At 35.7% G+C, this 19,684-nt stretch overlaps 1 protein-coding gene across 3 annotated transcripts; it reads right to left on the reverse strand.

The window, feature by feature from the left end:
- Positions 1–1,349: 1,349 nt before the first annotated feature.
- LOC127866962 (uncharacterized) lies at positions 1,350–19,120 on the reverse strand. 3 transcript variants are annotated; one of them, XM_052407835.1, is made up of 2 exons: positions 19,076–19,120; positions 1,350–2,857 (listed from the first exon to the last, which is right to left on the reverse strand). In XM_052407835.1, exon 2 carries the CDS (start codon positions 2,839–2,841, stop codon positions 1,651–1,653), a length of 1,191 nt encoding a protein of 396 aa, XP_052263795.1. In that variant the 5' UTR covers positions 2,842–2,857; positions 19,076–19,120; the 3' UTR covers positions 1,350–1,650. The 3 variants fall into 3 exon arrangements, with proteins under 3 accessions (XP_052263795.1, XP_052263796.1, XP_052263794.1); XM_052407836.1 differs by lacking the exon at positions 19,076–19,120 and adding an exon at positions 18,560–18,582; XM_052407834.1 differs by lacking the exon at positions 19,076–19,120 and adding an exon at positions 17,233–17,258.
- Positions 19,121–19,684: the final 564 nt, after the last annotated feature.

Raw genomic sequence — 19,684 nt, forward strand, 5'->3', positions numbered from 1 at the left:
GAAACTAGACACGACCTGAATTTACTTAAATACTGTTTATTATTATAATACATTCAGTGCATATATTCACGTACATTAAACGCAGTATGTCATTTCGCCAAAAACAACAATATTAGTTTTATATTACACATAAATTGTTGTGTTTTAACAACATGATATTTTGTTATTTAACAATATTTGTTTATTTTTTTTTGATGCAGTATATTGTTATCGTACCAATTATAAAGAATATTTGCATATTTTTGTCACCAACTTGGAACTTTCAATGTGCATGATGCTACGCTTATGTACACAATTTAATAAACCTGAATTAAACATAAATGCGATAAATCTGAGAGACTGTTATCCTACATAGTAAACTAATTCAAAGTATTCAGTCCAGTACAACCCCTCTTAAGCAGCCAGTCAAGGGAAACGGCCAAATTGGCTGCTTAAGCGGGGTGGCCTCTAAAGAGGGGGTTGGGTCATAGGGAGTCTGGAGTTGATGAGTGCATGGCCAACTGTTCAATTTTTGTATAAACAAAATGGTAAATATGTGTACATATGTGTATTTCCGAAATAACACTTTGGTGATTGTCTGAAATCAACAAATTAAAATAATATTTGAATAAATGCTGGAGATTTTTTTTTAAATACGATGATTCCTGTTTACATCAGCGCCACAAATATCACATCAGGGAAGTTGTTTCTGTTATTTAACTTTATCTAAAATAAGTAAGACTACCTTCACCTCATTAGATATTCAACAACATATCACGATGGGAACAGAAATATTATCACATAATTTATCTGTATGCTTCGTACACAAGTTCTAACAGTGTTAAATCAGGAATCGGTTAGAAAGTGTTCTATAAATTAAAATTTGTAAAAGAATTCTTTTATCAAGCCAGTTCAATTGTTAAAGTTACTAAGTATGTAAGGTTAACCTTGAGTGAAATCTTGATTGCGCCTGGTTGAAGGTTATGAACAAATGGAAACAGCAACATTACGCACACAAATATTGCACACAAGTTTAAAGCATTACATTCCATAAGAATGAAAAAATACGACAAGGCGAATGATAAAAATAAATCTAAAATATTTTGTTTAAAGAATAAATATTTTACTTGTTTTAACTTTTTATCTGCGAAAAAAACACAACGAGTACGATGTCTATTGCGTATGATCTTCTAAGATCTATTAGTAGTGCGGACAGCCTGAGCACTACATTGTGAGATGTAATAATTACATCTCACAATGAAGTGCTCAGGCTGCCCGCACACAGGACACTGATCTTGGTTCTGCAACATCTCGCTCAGGCTGCCCGCACACAGGACACTGATCTTGGCTCTGCAACATCTCGCATTCAAGTGCGTACACACTGGTAGTTTACAATTCGCTTATTTAAACGTATGCTAATTTTAAAATTTAAAAATACATGTAAAATCATGTGTAAATGTTATATTTGGACCATAACATGACCTGACCACGATTGACGAATTATGTTTTAACACCAGAACAATATTTTACAGAGAGTGAACTGCAGTCAATGTATAGATATTAAACAAACAAAACTTCGTGCATGTCATGTTTAAATCAGAGATTATGGTTGATGGTAAAATAAATATCAAATGTGAACACAATATATTAATGCCCTAACTAAAGCTAATATTATCTGACACCACAGCCACAACGAGGTCCGAAGTGATCGCGACTGCGAGCTTCAACGCTAACGACGTCACAGAAATCAGTATAAGTAAAGTACGGAATGCAACTGGTAAGTCCCGCCAAGTAATTAGGCTTGATCTTGTTTTGTTTGAACAAGTCAAAATTGAGAGTACTGCGAGGGTGGTAATGTCCCTCATTATTGCCGCCCTTTTCTGTGGTTTGGTGAATCGCTAATATCGTCTCTGTGACGTCAACGACGTCAGTGTGTAGTTTACACCGGGCCTCGGCCACGAGCCAGTTATCGTAACCAGGGCGACCGACCACCACGGGGAGTATACGTTGCCATGGAAACGGTTTCGTTGCAATAAAGTAGTCCTCCGCGTCCTCGCGGTATAAGGTTCCGTAATCTCTAGCGTGTTTAGTAAGATTTCCGTCTGAACGGGCATTTACAAGAGATATTTTCTCAATATTGGTCCTGCGCCCAGTTAATAGGACGCTTTTTTCGGTGAAGTTGCCTTTGTCACTGAGATCCTCAAGGGTTACAATGAGTTGGTTTGTGAACAGTATGTCCGCGTTCGCATACCCGTACCAGGGCGTATCGAAGCGCTCGTACGCGAGCCGAAACATTTCCCTGAGTTCCGGCGGTCGCTCGGCCTGTTCCGAAATCGATATCGTTTCCCAGCCATTCTGCTTGGCTATATCGTCCCAGACAGAGTCATTGGTGAAGAGTATTACATTCGCATGCGGTTTGAATCGAGCCCAGTTCATCAATGTATTATTATGCACGAATAACTTCTCAGTATTCGTATGTATATGATCCGCGAACGTCGTAAATAACGTCAATAAAGGCCGTTCCCTCAATTTTTTCATTATTTTTCGTTGCGTGATATTAAGACAACGGGCGACTATCTCCCGTATCGACCTTTCGAATTCGTCCGATGACTTCTGGGCGGGTTTCGCGCACGTTTCCGGCAGTATGTCCCCGATGGCGGTCGCACCGTTATTCTCGAGATACAGATTCACGAACTGAACGACGAGGTCCGTGGAGCAGCGAACATGCGAAGGCGAGAAACCCAGTCCCAGGAAAAAGCAGACGTTAAGGACGGAGATCACTGTAAGTATTAGAAAGTACTGGAAGTTGGACAGCCGCGTGGCAGGGGCTGCGGCCCGTGGTCGGGGCGACGCCTTCGGCATACTCGCTCATTCGATACTGGAATTGTTAAATAGTGTGCATTTTATGATACATCATTTTACATGCACATATGAATGATAAGGACGCTGATGATGGTCAAATACTACTCATCCTCATTCTTTCCCTACAACAACAACTACTAATAATACGACTCCTACTTCTTATACTAAAATAAGTCTGCCGCCACCACTACTACCTTTCGAAATTGAAAAAACTTTTAAATACTGAATCTTTTAAATACTCATGAAAACTTAACAAAACAACAAATCAACAATAATAATAATTATTATATATCATTCTCATCTTATTTATAACGACCTACCAAAATATCCAGAAATTATCGACTGCTACCACATGTTTAAAACCGCGCTCATATTGACTTATCAACGTAGCAAAATCGAACAATTGACATGACGCCTTATCTATGATCGCTCCGCCCACTAGAATTGATCCACCAATCAGCGATCGATTAATCGGGCGCACTCGTTAGCAACGACCTGTCCGCCATTTTCTAGACAAGCTACATGTTTAGGTTCACTTTTATTCCAACGAGTTTCTTTTGTTTCCCTCTTTAAAAAAACGATTATAAATGGTTAAACGGTGTCAATGGGGATTATGTAACTCGGACAATCGATATCCTGAAAGATTAGTTGGTGACATTTAATTTATATCGTTTCCAAAGCCGAAAAGAGATCTTGAGAAGTGTAAGAGATGTATAAATACATGCGGTCGTCACCACGAACAACTGAACGTCAACACTGTCAAAGACAATTATAATATATTTTTATCGGATATACTAGCAGGTTTAAATAGTTTATGTTATCGATCTGATTATCACATAATATTTCACTTTTAAAATAGTTTTATCAGTTACTAGATCCGAAGCGAGGTTCATCTGCATTACTTAAAGAGAAATAAAACCCAGCATGAAGCCTTAGACATGTTGTGTTTTATTACTCTGATAGTAATGCACCTAATTGACATCATACATGTTATTTGAAGGTGACATGTGATATATTATCTTATTAACGGTATCTACACATTTGCACTCATGTGGTGTCACAACTAAACGCTTTTAATCCACACTAGGAGCTCGAATGCCTAGATCTCATTTTTAAACGAGTTTCGTTAATTTTGTTCGGATTAAAAAACGGAAATGAAATATGGTAAAAACGGTGTAAAAAGGGTTAATGCAACTCTGACATTTGGTATCCAGAAAGATAATTAGATGAATTATATTTATACCATTTCCAACGCGGCAATGCGGTCTTGACAAGAGCGAGTGGAAGCTTCAAGAATTACCAAGATCCCCTTTATAGAACATTAATTTATTTCACAAACTTGAAATGTCATATAAGCAATAACTAAGCATTATTAAGCATGTATGATGTCACGTGTGCTTGTAAAATAATTGAGAATTTTGTTACCCAATTCGTGTTACTTTACGAAATCCCCGTTAAAAATAGCGTTTCTGTGTGTGTCAGAAACAAGTGAAAACCATTTTGTTATTATTTTAATAAACACGTATCGATAAATGCTCTTGTAAAAGAGTTATTATTACTGATATTAGTTAACCAATAAATGCGGTAACTTCGGGAAGCGTCTGATATTGGTAGCCTTATTAATTTATAATAGCCTGATCGTATTCCATTTCGTACAACGCTAATTTTATATCAGACAATGTCCAAACTTACTGTGTTGTTTTTGCGCTTTAAATTATAGTGATTGATAAATGTCCCATAAGCAATGTTTAATATGATTAATATCACTTTTATACGCAATAACATGTGGGATTGAGGTACCCACCCGGCGTCAGAAAGCGCGTAAAACTTCACCGAATTCCCAGTTATAAAGCGCTATTTCGTGTGAAATACACGGGTAGGGGGGAATGTTTCGGTAATAATTTTGTTAATAACACGGGTAAATACCGGTGAAGTGTTAATTTATTGCAAATACCACCATCATACGTAATAACGGGTTCGATTTCGGTAAGCGCGCAAGCGTTTGAGAGCGTGTTTAATGTACCGATTTACCCGTTATAAATAGATGATGTTCTCTTTAATCCTATATTTTTTGCATTTGCAGAATAACTAAATGGCATCAACCCCTTTACAAGTGTAATATGGTGTTAAACAACTCCATAAAATCATCCGGAATATCGCGTAAATCTATATGCAGTCTATAGGCAAAGAAGCCATTTTGGTGCTAGCTTGTTTAGGTTTTCTTCCCGCTGAGCCGCGTGATTAAGTGGGCGGAGCGATCACTGATAAGGCGTCATGTCAATTCCGAAAAGACACGGCGCTCTTTTCACCGTTGAGCCCTCGAATCAAAGTGGGGATTTAAATTTTGATTCGAGGTATTTGCATATATAATAAATTTGTACATGTATTCGCAAATAAGGAAGTATATTGCGAGGAAACCTTTGTTAAAGCCTACTATAAAGATAAATACCGGGGGAACAGTTGTCGCGAATATACCTGTTTAATATTTTCATTAATCTCTAACATTCGTTTCAGTCATATGCGTTTTCACATCATACTGTCGTTTTTGCCAGAAATAAACCCTCAATACATAATGGTATAAAAGCTCGAAAATTACTTGCTCACACCAAATGAATATTTACGTACACTACACGAAATAATTAGCACAAACGAAATAGGAAGATATATAGGATCTGGCACGAGTTGTCATATCATACCATATTTTAGGAATTCAGGAATTTTGTTAGTGAGCGAGCCTTTGGCGAGCTTACTAAATAATTTCCTGGACGAGTTTAATAAAATATGGTATGATATGACAACGAGTGTCAGATCTTTTTTATCACATGCTTTTAAATGAGCAAATTAAATAAATATTTACGCAAACATAATGATTAATCTCGAATATTGTTTACATTTCCTGACGTCATTTGGAATGCCTCTGCTTTTACAAAGCAAAATAACAAAATGCGATTGGTCAATAAACGAAAACTAAGCCAATGAAAACGCTTAAAAATGTTGTATTACATGTGTAATTAAAAAAAATTTTAATGGTTGTATTACATTTGAAACAGGGTATAGCATGTGATAAAACCACACATGTACACATAGTATGTGATAAACTTTAATACTTACATACGTTGTTTTTACGATTAACAGTTGTTTATTGGTCAATAACGATTCCGATGACTAAGGTTGGAAAGAATTATGGGAAGCTTCAGCACGAATGTTTGATAACATGCATGTAAATACAAAGAGTTTTCATTATGTCTGTCTGAATGACATTATGTTGAACAATAAATACCAATACTTCTAGCACCATTCGATTAATCTCTATAAGCAATTATAATGATACGTACCTTTAACTTTGCTATGTGTCAGTTCGGGATTTCTTTTGGCGTTGTTAAAGAAGCAACGTATGTTTATTCTTCAAACTACATTTTGTTTAAAAAAAGCTATATCTCGTATAAAAAATATGGTGGCACTGTTGCGCGATCAACAAAGCCTGAATTAAACCCTTGTTGCGTTACCGAAACGTTTTTTGAAATAGAAAAATATCTCTTGGTATGAAAAAGCAGCCATTATTCCGGATTTCATTGACATTTTAAACGCCCGCTTTACCGATTATCTCCGGAAATATTTCCGTTAACGTAGATGAGCATACACGGAGAGCCCGACTTCCGAAGACTCCGACATTCACAGAGAGAGATCGAGTTAGCAGCGAAATTTAAACAAGCATACTTTTTGACAGACCATAATATTATTAATTGAAAATAAAACACAGTTTAAAGATAACCTAGGATCTTTAACCAATATTAATGTTTTATGTTCAAATACATATTCCGCTTATTATGCGTTTATGTGCTAGTCAGTGTTTTAAAGAATCAGAATCTTTAATGCGTATTTAACCCATTTATGCCTAGCGTCTAGAAAAAAGGCCTTGGCAAACAGCGAAGACCCAAATGAGACGCCGCAAGATGCGGAGTCTCATCAGGGTCTGCGCTGTTTGCTTAAGGAGATTTCTGTAAGAAATATTCTTAATATATACATAAATATACTAGACATCCCTAATTTTGGAAATAAATTGGTCCAATTTAGAAGGATGGGAGAGTCCACTAGGCATGAATGGGTGAACAACGCCTTTTTTGTCGTGTTTCTCTAGAAAATGGGTTCGTAACAGAAACTGTCATCTATTATGCTTACAATAAACGACGAGTTGTGGAAATCAGAAACACACAAATACTGTTTTTAGAAACTGGGGGTGTGGGGGGGGGGGGGGAAGCCGCCACGCATGAAGCAACACAAAGTCGCTGAACGAATGTTTAGATAGACATCGATGGCCGAGCGTTGTATCCACTATAGGTCTGCTTTACACTTTCTATCAGATGAACGATTCATACACTCCGTCCCCAACAAGTATCTTGTAAAACACTAAAGAGAGACAACAATTTCCGCGCCGGTCTAATGAATACTTGAAAATATCACTCGACAACTGCTATCAGACGTTGCTATTGTTAAACAGAACCGATTTCGCAACATTTGAAGTGTTATGAATTGCTCGTTTCCGAGCGATAAAAGTAACGATGGCTACAGACAGCTCACGTGGTTCAGCAGACGAGAGATGAGTCAGTGTAAAAAATTATGTTCATGAAAATCGAAAGAATATTTTAACCCGAAACAATGAAGCTGCGATGCAACGCCGCAAAGACGTGACTTTATTTGCTACTTATGGCCTGAGATTCCGCCCCATTGCCTTACTCAAAGGTAACATAAATTCGGCGTAGCTGCCCGAGTTTTATCGACCTTTGAAGTCTTGAGCAAATTTTCACCAATTAAGTCCGAAGTATTATATGAAATATTCGAATTTGTGAACAATACCAAAACTGCGCGAAATAGAAAACATGCAATCAAATATCTTTTGAGCTATTTACAAAAACATAATTGATTTGGACATCTATTTTACATAGTATACTGTAAACAAAATTCTAATGCCTCATTTTCAAACGAGAGCGCCGATGGCGTTGAAAGTCTATTTGCAAGATACAGGATAGTTTCAGCTGAATGTTAAAGGATTAGTTGTCTGAATGAAAATGTAAAAGGCTATCAAAACATTTATTTATGAAGAACAAGACCATTGCCAAGCAATAAAAGTCCCCTACCTCGCATAAGGAGTAATATAACTGTCTCCCTTTGTTTTCAAGGGACGTAATTCTTTTAAGTTTGCCTTGTAGATGGTTATTTTCTAAAAATAAAGAATTACGAAATACTATATTAAATATCTATTTCGTCTGCACAAATCAGGGAAGGCTTGGAAAAGGACAACCGTTTCCCCTGTGATTTAGAAATGCGGTATTACAATAGTCTTATAGGAGATGCAGCAATCTGTTTCTGCAACGATGTGAAAATATTTATTTCCAATAAAAAAGAATAAGCGGATAGAAAAATAGCACATTCAACTCACGAAAATCAATATAGTTTGTGAATGCTCCTTTCAATTTGAAACATTGTTGACATCAGTAACAGAGAGTCTATACTCTAAATGCTGTGTTCTTATTTTTAAAAAATACTTGCAATTTTGCATTATGTGCACTTTTCTATCCGCTTATTCTTTTGTTATTGGAAATATTGGCTTATTAAGCACGGAGGAGAGGCAACGACTGCAGCATTGACGGCACTATGCCAAAATATCTCGGACAATTTATCAAATTGTTATAATTGAAAGTGCTACAAATAATAAGTTTGGTATTTTCTGGACTTAATTAATGTTCTATAATGGTGATTTCGGTTAATCAACACATCGAAGCTACCAGTCGCGCTTGTAAAGATGACGTTTCGGCTTTAAAAATGGTTTAAATTCAATGCTTAACCCATTTATGCCTAGTGTCTAGAAAAAAGGCCTTGGCAAACAGCGTAAACCTAGATGAGACGCCTCGTGATGCGTCGTCTCATCAGGGTCTGCGCTGTTTGCTTAAAGCAATTTCTGTAACGTTTAATGAAATCATTACGCCGACATCAATAGCAGAAATGAAACAGCTTTCGAGATTTACCAAAATAACAAGGGCTGTTTGTAAAACATGCATGCCCCCCTATATGGGCTATAAGTTGTAGTAGCAGCCATTGTGTGAATACGTTTTTTGTCACTGTAAACGGTGGTGGTGGTGGTGGTGGTGGTTGAATGTGGTGTAGTAGTAGTAGTAGTAGTAGTAGTAGTAGTAGTAGTAGTAGTAGTGGTAGTAATAGTAGTAGTAGTAGTAGTAGTAGTAGTAGTAGTAGTAGTAGTAGTAGTAGTAGTAGTAAAAATAGTAGTAGTAGTGGCAGTAGTAGTAGAAGTAGTACATGATAGGTGGTGGTGGTGGTGGTGGTGGTGGTAGCAGTAGTAGTAGCAGTAGCAGCAGCAGTAGCAGCATTACAATACCAATACTTAAGAATGATCAAATGGGAAAAGGTAACCTAGCACTGGCAGTAAATATGGGGCTCATTTACAGGTCAGATTTTGAATCTCTGCTGTAAAATGAGATTTTGAATGAATTAAAGGGAGGCAAATCTGTAATAAAAAGAACATGCATAAACCGTAGTTGTTTCCCTTGTTTGAACCATGCTAAATCCTTATACATTTATAATGCCTATTTCCAGTAACTGTGACCTTCACCTGTGACCTTGACCTTTGACCTAGTGACCTCAAAATCAATAGGGATCATCTGCGAGTCATGATCAATGTACCTATGAAGTTTCATGATTCTAGCCCCAAGCGTTCTTGAGTTATCATCCGAAAACCACCTGGTGGACGGACCGACCTACCGACCTACCGACCAACCGACCGACCGACCGACCGACCGACATGAGCAAAGCAATATACCCCCTCTTCTTTGAAGGGGGGCAAAATAATGAAGAAATATACCAGGTATTAGACTAGGCTGTAAAGGTCGAACACTTATTTCTTAAACATCAACAACAAACGCCAATGCCTCAACTCTCACTTACTATGCTTTTTAACAATTCAAATCTATCGAACACCTATAACCCTTATGTATGTACTTTGTAAAAGCATTTACTTTTCAACTGTAAAATGCCCTTCCTTAATCTCTCGAGCAGTAGCCAATTAACTTTGCACTTGAACTCTGTAGAACACACGCGCCTGCCATAACCGATACACGAGGCAATGTACAATTGACCAGTCGCCAACTCCGCCCACATTTTGTCGATCAGCCAATCAGATATCGATTTTTCACACACCCCTCAGCAACGCTTATCTGGCCGCCATTTTGTCCGACAAACAAAGCGTGTTGTACATATGGAATGGACGTAATTTTTAAGAGTTTACACAGATTTTATAATTTATTTTATAGAAAAGAGCATAATACATCATTACAAATATAGAATTTCCCTCACGTAATCCGCTATAATTGCGATCTGCTTGTCGGAGTTTTCTAATCACTAGACCACGTGACGTTGTGGGCGGAGCGATCGATAATTTGGCGACTGGTCAATTCTTTATCCTGTCACATGCCTTTAAATAAGCCCGATAACCAGGTAACCTAATATCCCAATAGATATAGAGAATCAATACTATGTTAGTGTGATTGTGTACTCAAATTTATCCCACGAGTGAAGAAAGGTTTACATGGCGGGGCTTGCCGAGCCTTGTAAGCCTTTCTGACACGAGTGGGATAAATTTAAGTACACAATCACACTAACATAGTATTCTATTTATCCTACAATATTGTTTTATTTAATTTATTCCTAAAATAAAAGCAAAAACACATTAAATTAACTGAATCTTACATTGCGTAGTAATATTTATTCTGATCGTTCCTGTTTACGGAAATCGAAATAGTCCTCCAGAATTCCACGCAAAAGAAAAGTAACGAGACAACATATCGCTATACGCCTCGATTCAAATTTAATCAGCGTTCCAAATGTAACACACTCAAGTAGAACACAGACGGTTGTGTTCAAACTACAATTCTTGTTTCACCACTGTAAAAAACAAAAAAACAAACATGGCTCCCGCCATTTTGATATTTACAAAATGTGTAGACACATACCGTGGCTACGTGAAGCATGATTCAGCATTTATTCCCGCCGATATTGTTAATTTTAGTCTTTAAACAACTCTTCTTTTAACACACTTTATACTTACTAACATAAAAGTATTGTTCTACTCACCGAATGTATAATAACCACGTCCATGTGTATTTTCGTAATGTTTAATTTGCTTCCATTTCGAGTTAAAATTCTAGACAAATTTCTTCATCGCCATCCATCTTTTCCATTTTAAAGCACTGGATGTAAGCAGGCAATTCCTTGTGGATAGACATTCTTTGATCGACTGACAAAGGAACGACTAAACCATCAAAAAATTACCATTTTAATTCGACATCGATTTCCTTCGAAATGTTAAAGAACAATTCACTGACACTTTTCTTAAATTTAATCCATTAATTGTTCAACAAAACATCGCGTTATTCGAGTACATTCGACATTTTAACTAAATCGAAAATGCAGTCTCACCAGTTTCATTCCAGTTTTATATCCAAACACTGTGTTTTTCACATTCATAATATTATAATAATCCATCGTAAACACACACACACTCGCAACTCGTTAAACGACTGCGTACCCAATGATCTAAATGACGCAATCAGGGGTGAAAGGCCAAAAAAATAGTTCCTACGTAATGTTCTTAAAATAAGTGTGGAAGAAACCTGATCTAAAAATAACCGTGGAGAAAACCTTATCTTTTCTTTATGAGTCGTATTTGTTTTATAAAATCATTTAACTGTAGGATAAATTAGGCTAGATGACCACGTGACCTCGAATATCCGTCAGTTGCTGTTCGCGCATGCGCGCGCCTGTACTATTTTCTTTTTATAAAATATACTTGTTTTCAATTAAAAAAATTACAACATACGTATAAAGTACTGTTTGTTTAAAAATTATTATTTTAACAGCATAATTTCGTCTTTGTGTATTGAATTAATAACGATTGTTTCGATTTCTGTGTTGTTTAACAAGACGGAATGCTAGCCTAAGCGTTTTGCATGACGTGACGTCACAATGTTTTTGCTGCGGCGTGTTTTTTCCCATATTAAATATTTAAACACAAAATACTGGAAAACTATATATTTTAGAAACATTTCAACGAATGTTGTAAATATGACAGAATAAATAGAATAATAGGTTGCCACCAATTATTCTCTATAGCTGCACACGGTCTCAAACGAGGTCGCAAAGACCCGTATGTAAATATCACAGCGGCGTAGCCACCTGTCGCTTATATTATTATAGTATGATGTTTAAATTGCGAGATGTATTTACTCTTATATACAATACATAGCATATCTATATTCATATTTGTTAAAAATAGATTTTCTTAAAAAGAGTTTACTTTGAAAACACAAAATTAAACGCCTGATAATTGTTTCGAGAGCAACCTTCACTGTAACACTGTTAAATATGTGCTTGATTAATGATCGCGAAATTCATTCCTTATCCTGATGCTATTTGTCACTTGTAATTGTGCCATTATTATAATTATGATTATTGTGATTATGACATTGATGTTGATTCTTCTTCATCGTATTATTATTATTATTATTATTATTATTATTATTATTATTATTATTATTATTATTATTATCTCGCCGTTGATGTGATGACTACTACATGTCTTACTATTATTACAAATGTTCTTTTTGTAAACATGCTTTTTCCATCTTTACCGTATTAAGAATTAAAACTATAAAATATCAAAGCATCTATATATAAAAGCTGCAAATTGATTCACATTGTTTATATGACTTCCCCCATACAACAAAATGTACCACACTTGAACCGGAAACAAAATATGTATTTTGTAACATGCATATTATATGTTCCCCATGTTGTATCTATGTATACCTGGGAGAAATAAAATATTGTTCTGTTCTGTTCCGTAAGAAATATTCTATATATAGAAATAAATATACTAGACATCCATAATTTTGAAAATTATGCCGACCGTCCGACTTACATAAATTCCCTTGACACCGTTTTACCATACTTCATACACGTATTATGTTATCGAAGAAAATAAACAACATTTGTTGAATGCAATAGCGGCTAGACATTCGGCTTGTCTGGACAATGACGGACAGGTCGATACCAACCGGCGCACCCGATTACTCGATCATTGATTGGTCGATAGAATCTGTTCTAAACGATAATATGATAAATATAATTTTTTTATTTATTTAATAAGAATAATTCCACTAAACAGACCGATTTATTTGGCACGACCCCGATTATATAAATGAGCCAAATGCAAATACGGCAAACCACTAAAAAGGTCTGTTCGAACACATTTTCGAAATATGTATACATGAATCGCGTTCTACTGGTTAATCTATGTTTTTACTTCATCTTCACATATAATTGCGGTGTTTTATCTATTGGTGCATTAAACAATAATGAGATACACTGACACAACACCACGTAATTGATGTGGTTGCGATGGATACACTGACACAACACCACGTGATTGATGAGATAGGCGGACACACACCACGTGATTGATTAGATACACTGACACAACACCGCGTGATTGATGAGATACACTGACACAACACCACGTGATTGATGACATACACTGACACAACACCACGTGATTGATGAGATACACATACACAACACCACGTTATTGATGAGATACACTGACACAACACCACGTGATTGATGAGATACGCTGACACAACACCACGTTATTGATGAGATACAGTGACACAACACCACGTGATTGATGTGGTTGTGGTCCAGAGAAGAACTGTGCAGATAAAAAAACGCGTGTCGTGTTCTGAGAAAACTGGGCATACTGCATGTGCGTTAAGTGCCGTCCCAGATTATCCTGTGCAGTCCGCACAGGCTATCAGGGACGACACTTTCCGCTTAAACTATATTTTCGGTAAAAGGGACTTCCTTTTAACGAAAAAAACAATTAAAGCGGAAAGTGTCGGCCCTGATTAGCCTCTGCAGACTGCACAGGCTCATCTGGGACGACACTTAACGCACATGCAGTATGCCGAGTTTTCTCACTCAGAACACGACTCAACGCGTTCTGATATCTCGTGAAAATATATCGGAACCACGGGAGAGGACAACCCTATCAAACGAACCCCTTTATGTTCCGAGTACAGAAACTGGACCGTCTCCCTTATGTTAGGAGGTTATCTACGCCCAGGGTTTTTTTTTACTAAGAAAGTGACGCCGATAATCGGCGTCTTCCCCTACCAGAATTTTTCCCCTAAAACTACCATTTCCCCTCCAAAAATATAATTTTTCACCAAAATATAATATTTTACCCTCAAAGAAATGTTTTTTTCTTTCTTTTGGAAAGTCGACACTTATCCTATTTGTACCATGTACAACGATCTCGCTCTCTCTCTCTCCCGACGAACACTCAAATCTGGGAATCCCAGTGATTCTATATATAGCTCTTAAATTACGTCATGGAAACCGGGCAACTAATCGTATAAATCATGTGACTATTTTACTGGATTCCGGTCTTGCGCGAGAAGGGTGATTCGTCAATTAATTACCGGAAACCAGTCGAGTTTTCATCCGGGTTATGTGAAAGCCAAGATGGGTATAAACGTTAAAACAGAAAAAAGTCTCACAATTGGCGTTCATACATGAACAAAATAAAATGTTCGGACTCGGAAAATATTATTGCGTTGACGCATTTTGAAGAATGAATCATCAAATACCGTTGAAACCCAGCAGGATTCGGAGGTACATGTAATCAACATCGATTAATACTGTCGGATTATTGTGAAAGTGAAAGTAGACAATCGGCAGCTGCCGCACCTTTCCCTTCCAATACTGTAGCAGATCTAGATCGTCAACCCATTCATCATGAAATTGAAATCACAATACAGGCTTTTTCCGCCCTATGCCACGGATCCGAAATTCGGCCCCATTCCCAATGCAAATCTTGTTGTTTTTTTCCCAATTTAAAAAAAAAATTCCCAATTCCAAAAAAAAAAAAAAAAAAAATTTTTTTTTTTTTTTTTTTTAACTTTAAAATATATAAGTTTACCTAATCCGGTGTAAAAATTGAAAGTTTTGCATAATTAAATATTCTGTTGCATTGAATTTGTTTTAAAAAATGTAAAATATGTTAATGATTATTTAAGACATTCCTTATTTTCCTCAAAATCCAGCCCTTCGCGCGATTTTTTTCACATCAAAAATGGCCAGGCCTTTTCCCAAAATTCAGATTTAAAACCCTGCACTTATCACACATGTTCATAATATTTTGTAAAATTTTAATAATAAGTTATCAAAATAGTCGTTGTTTACCAGTTAACGGCTTCTTTGAAATAGAAGAAACACTATTTACATGCGATAATTTTTCCCAATTGAGCCAATTTTGCGATTAATTTTTTTCCCAAAATGGGGGTTTTCACGACGCGAAATTCCCAAAATTCCAGTGTGGCGTTTTCCCAAAATGGAGCAGAAAAAGCCTGCAATATTGAAATCGTTGCCCGGCCCCAGTTGAAAAAAATTCCCATTAGATCTACCCCTGCAACTTTATTTAGGACTTTGACTTTAATATCATACTTGTTCATGTGTTTAAGAACAAAAAGGTCAGAGACATGCCTATTTTTCTAAAAAAAACCCTGAAGTCTGTAGGCGAGTTATAGACATTGAAATGAACAGTTTTTATTTTTTCCCCAAATATGTCTTTTTCGCGCTCTATTTTCCCCTTTTACCCAGCGTCCAGCGTCTTCCCCTTTTTCTAAAAAAAACCCCTGACGCCCCTGTGACAAGTAAAACTATAATTATTGAGCATGTTTTCTTTTTTTTTTAATTTTGAACAGTATTTTAGTCATCTCGGCGGACAGTTAACCCATTCATGCATAGCGGCTAGAAAAAAAGGCCTTGAAAAACAGCGTAAACCCATGATGCGGCGTCTCATCTGGGTCTGCGCTGTTTGCTTAAAGGTATTTGTGTAAGAAATATTCTAAATATAGAAATAAATATACTAGACATCCCTAATTTAGGAAATAAATTGATCCAATTTAGAAGGATGGGAGAAACCACTAGGCATAAATTTGTTAATTTGAACAGTTTTTCAGTCATCTCGGCGAACAGTTAACCCACTCTCCCTTTACCTATGCTATCTCCGAAATAAATCTAACTTCAAAGATTTGAAATGGCATTTAAACAAAAAAGCCGCTAATCCAGATAAAAAAGCCTTCTAACTATTTAAACTCTCATAAAACATACTGATCATGTAGTACCGGTAAATATATTTCTATGAAAGTATTAATTAATAAGCATATCTTGCTTGCATATAATTTATTATTATACGGTGTGCGAGTTCAACTCGAAATGAGTGTCGATTAAGCAGTGTGCAAGAAACCAAGGTAACCACACTCGAAAAGACTGCCTATTTATAAACAGCAATGACTTGTTATAACGCGTCTAATCTACGTGTCCCGACACGTTTTAGTGGTCACTCTTGATGATACTTCCCTGCTGAGTTCACTCATACACTCAAGTAAACTACTGCTACTGCCACTACTACTACTACTACTACTATTACTACTACTACTACTACTACTACTACTACTACTACTACTACTACTACTACTACTACTACCACAACTATCACTACTACTACTACTTCTACTACTACTACTACTACTACTACTTCTACTACTACTACTTCTACTACTACTACTACTACACTACTACTACTACTTCTACTACTACTACTACTACTACTACTACTACTACTACTACTACTACTACTACTAATCTACTACTACTTCGTCTACTACTACTACTACTACTACTACTACTACTGCTGTTGCCACTACGCCATCACCTACATTTACTCCTAACCACGTTTTTTTGCTAAGGTCAACTTTAACTTGTAGTCAATTTTCGTTTGTTAAAACGCTAAATATCACAAATAGAACTACCGTCATATTATTAGTATTACTACTGACGCTCCTTTCGTGCATAAACATCGTTTTTAAATAACATTGACATAATCTTAAAAACGAAATAGCAAGAATCTGCGACTTAAAATCACAAATTTACTTCTTACAGCAAACTATAGTCATATCAACACTGTGTTTTCTTTCAAATGTCGTGTTTATATATACAATATAACAATATAAATCATTGTACAATTACTGATAAACAACGTTAAATAAAAAAATATATTTCAATTTCTCTGTAATCGGAAAAACATATTCCATAAATACTTTACTTGTGAGAACTACATTGTTAAGTTGAAAAAATTCTTTGTCTATCGAAAAAAAACGTACTATACAAACTTCGTGTAGATGGTATAACATTATGATCAACATTAACATAAACAACATAAATAACGCCAACACAATTCATCATTTACACACAGCATACCTTATATTAATCACGTTAAATCCATTTTACTGAGTTCATACAGTACATACAGAGCATACGCCATTCGTTTAATACCTAATGAGCGTGTGCTAACGCAAAACTATGTACATTGCACTGAACGTGTGTTAATGAATAGTGGTTTGCAGAGCCGCACACCATTCTTTACGGTGGCTATTTTAAGAATGTAAGCAACGAGGGATCGTTTCAAGCCCGTGTTTTAAGACACTTGCAAGATTTGTCGCCCCTATTAACTTGATTTGCTTATAACAATCAAAGCTCTGTGCGGTTTCAATGAACCGAGATTAAAGTGACTGTCCAACAGATTTTGGCATGTATTAAAGCTGGTCATTAACTGCTTTAAATGCTATATATTGATAAATTTAAACATTTGAACTAAAAATTTCCCGTAAAAAATAAGAATACAATATAAAAAAGAAGAAAAAACGTTAACCACCACAGGGCTCGAACCACTGACCCATAGTCATGGAGTTTTTGAGTAAAAAGTCTCCAGGCGTTACCACTCGACCATCCACGCTCACGTCTAACGCGGATGTATCGAACGACGCTTTTGACTGTCCCTTTAATGTGTAGATAATAATCGGGAGTTTAAAAATATAAAAATAGTGATCACAATTAACAATATAATTAGATAAGATAAAATACGAAAACTATTATAATAATTACTGCGCATGCGGTTAATATAAATGTTCTCAAGTATGATACACTAAATACACACAATATATTATTGATAATGATAATGATGACGAATATGGTCGTCAGCATCGTAATCGCCTTCATCATAATGATAACACTCATGATAATAATAAAAAGGAATTATCATAAAAAAATTACAACAATAATAGCGGACTTCGGCTTAACTGACACGAATGCGAGCCGAAAATTTCGAGTTTCTTAAGTACAGGGTGCAGAATCAACGGGGGTTTCAGGGGGTTACACACGGGCTGGACAAAATGCATACACACACCGTTAAGAACTTAACTTTTGCAAATATCTCAAGTTATTGAAAAGCATTTGCAAAAATCTTAACTGCATAAAAGATTTTTTTTTGCAGTTTGTGCCGATATCTTAAGATATAAGAATAAATCCTTTAAAACGTCTGAAATCGGTGACAAAAATTTCACGTTGCGTAACGTATAGTCGTGCATTTTACATGGAATGTTGAACAAGAACACAGGCTCATTAAATAAAATAATGCTGATGTATTTCACATTGCCAAAAGAAGCATAAAAATCTGTCTTTTATGCACTAGTTGAAATTCTTAAGAAAAATTGTTTCAAAAAGTTATTCGGAAAAAAGCAGCACTTACCGGTGTGTTACATCCATTTGTACGTTTTATTTGGAAAACCCAATTTACGTTTAATTTGGAAAACCCAACAAAGTCACGTGATCCTGCACCCCGAATATATAAGATAAGAACGAAAAACAAACAAACACATTATGACACATTACGACTTTATCAATATAAAACATTGATTCTCAAAACGTATACCATTTCAAGCATATTTACAATACCGACGTTTGTATGATACAAATATTTGTAAAATAAAAGTGTACATAGTTTTAAAGTTTAAAAGTTGGAAAACTAAACAAGAACCATATTTGTCGATTCAAACGAGCATTTTTGCTAGAAAAAAATGATGCAAATAATAAAAATTCAAAGTTAAAAACTTATTTTGTACTAGCAACAAATAAAACTTCACAAACGAACATAATTTCGTGAAAGCACCAATTCCGAAATCAATCATGAATTATAAATAATATATATGAATTACCGAAAGAATGCATGGGTTAATAAATAAATAAATATACGTGTCTCACTCACCCTACTTCCTTAAGTTATTTAACTATGTTTGAAAATATTCCAGAACAATACAAGGCGTGTTTGAAAGCAGGAAGAGGAAGTACTCATTTATATAATGTGTATATGACTTAGTTTCCGTACTTTAAAAAAACGTTCGTTATATCGAAATTGGAATCTTTTATACCAGAGACAATAGCTTTTTTGACATCACTTATCGTTTTTGATAATCATCAAGGCCTGTAGAAATATAATAATCTGACTCAAGAACGATAACATGACTATTACATGCGATACAATAATAAGGTGTTTCATACAAAAAGCAGCATTATCGGGGGCATTTATCTTCTCACCTTAGATTTGCATTATACGCAACCGCGATAAATGCGTTTACAATTATGTTTGTACAGGATAATTATATAAAGTCTTTGACAACGGAGAAATTGTGGGTATTTGTTGGTTAAAGTTTAAAACATATTTAACCCATCTATGCCTAGCGTCTAGAAAAAAAGGCCTTGGCAAACAACGTAGACCCAGATGAGACGCCGCATGATGTTTCATGATGTTTGCTTAAAGGAATGTTTGTAAGAAATATTCGTAATATAGAAATAAATATACTAGACATCCCTAATT

Source organism: Dreissena polymorpha, chromosome 2, assembly GCF_020536995.1.
Source record: "Dreissena polymorpha isolate Duluth1 chromosome 2, UMN_Dpol_1.0, whole genome shotgun sequence".
Taxonomy (NCBI): Eukaryota; Metazoa; Mollusca; class Bivalvia; order Myida; family Dreissenidae; genus Dreissena; species Dreissena polymorpha.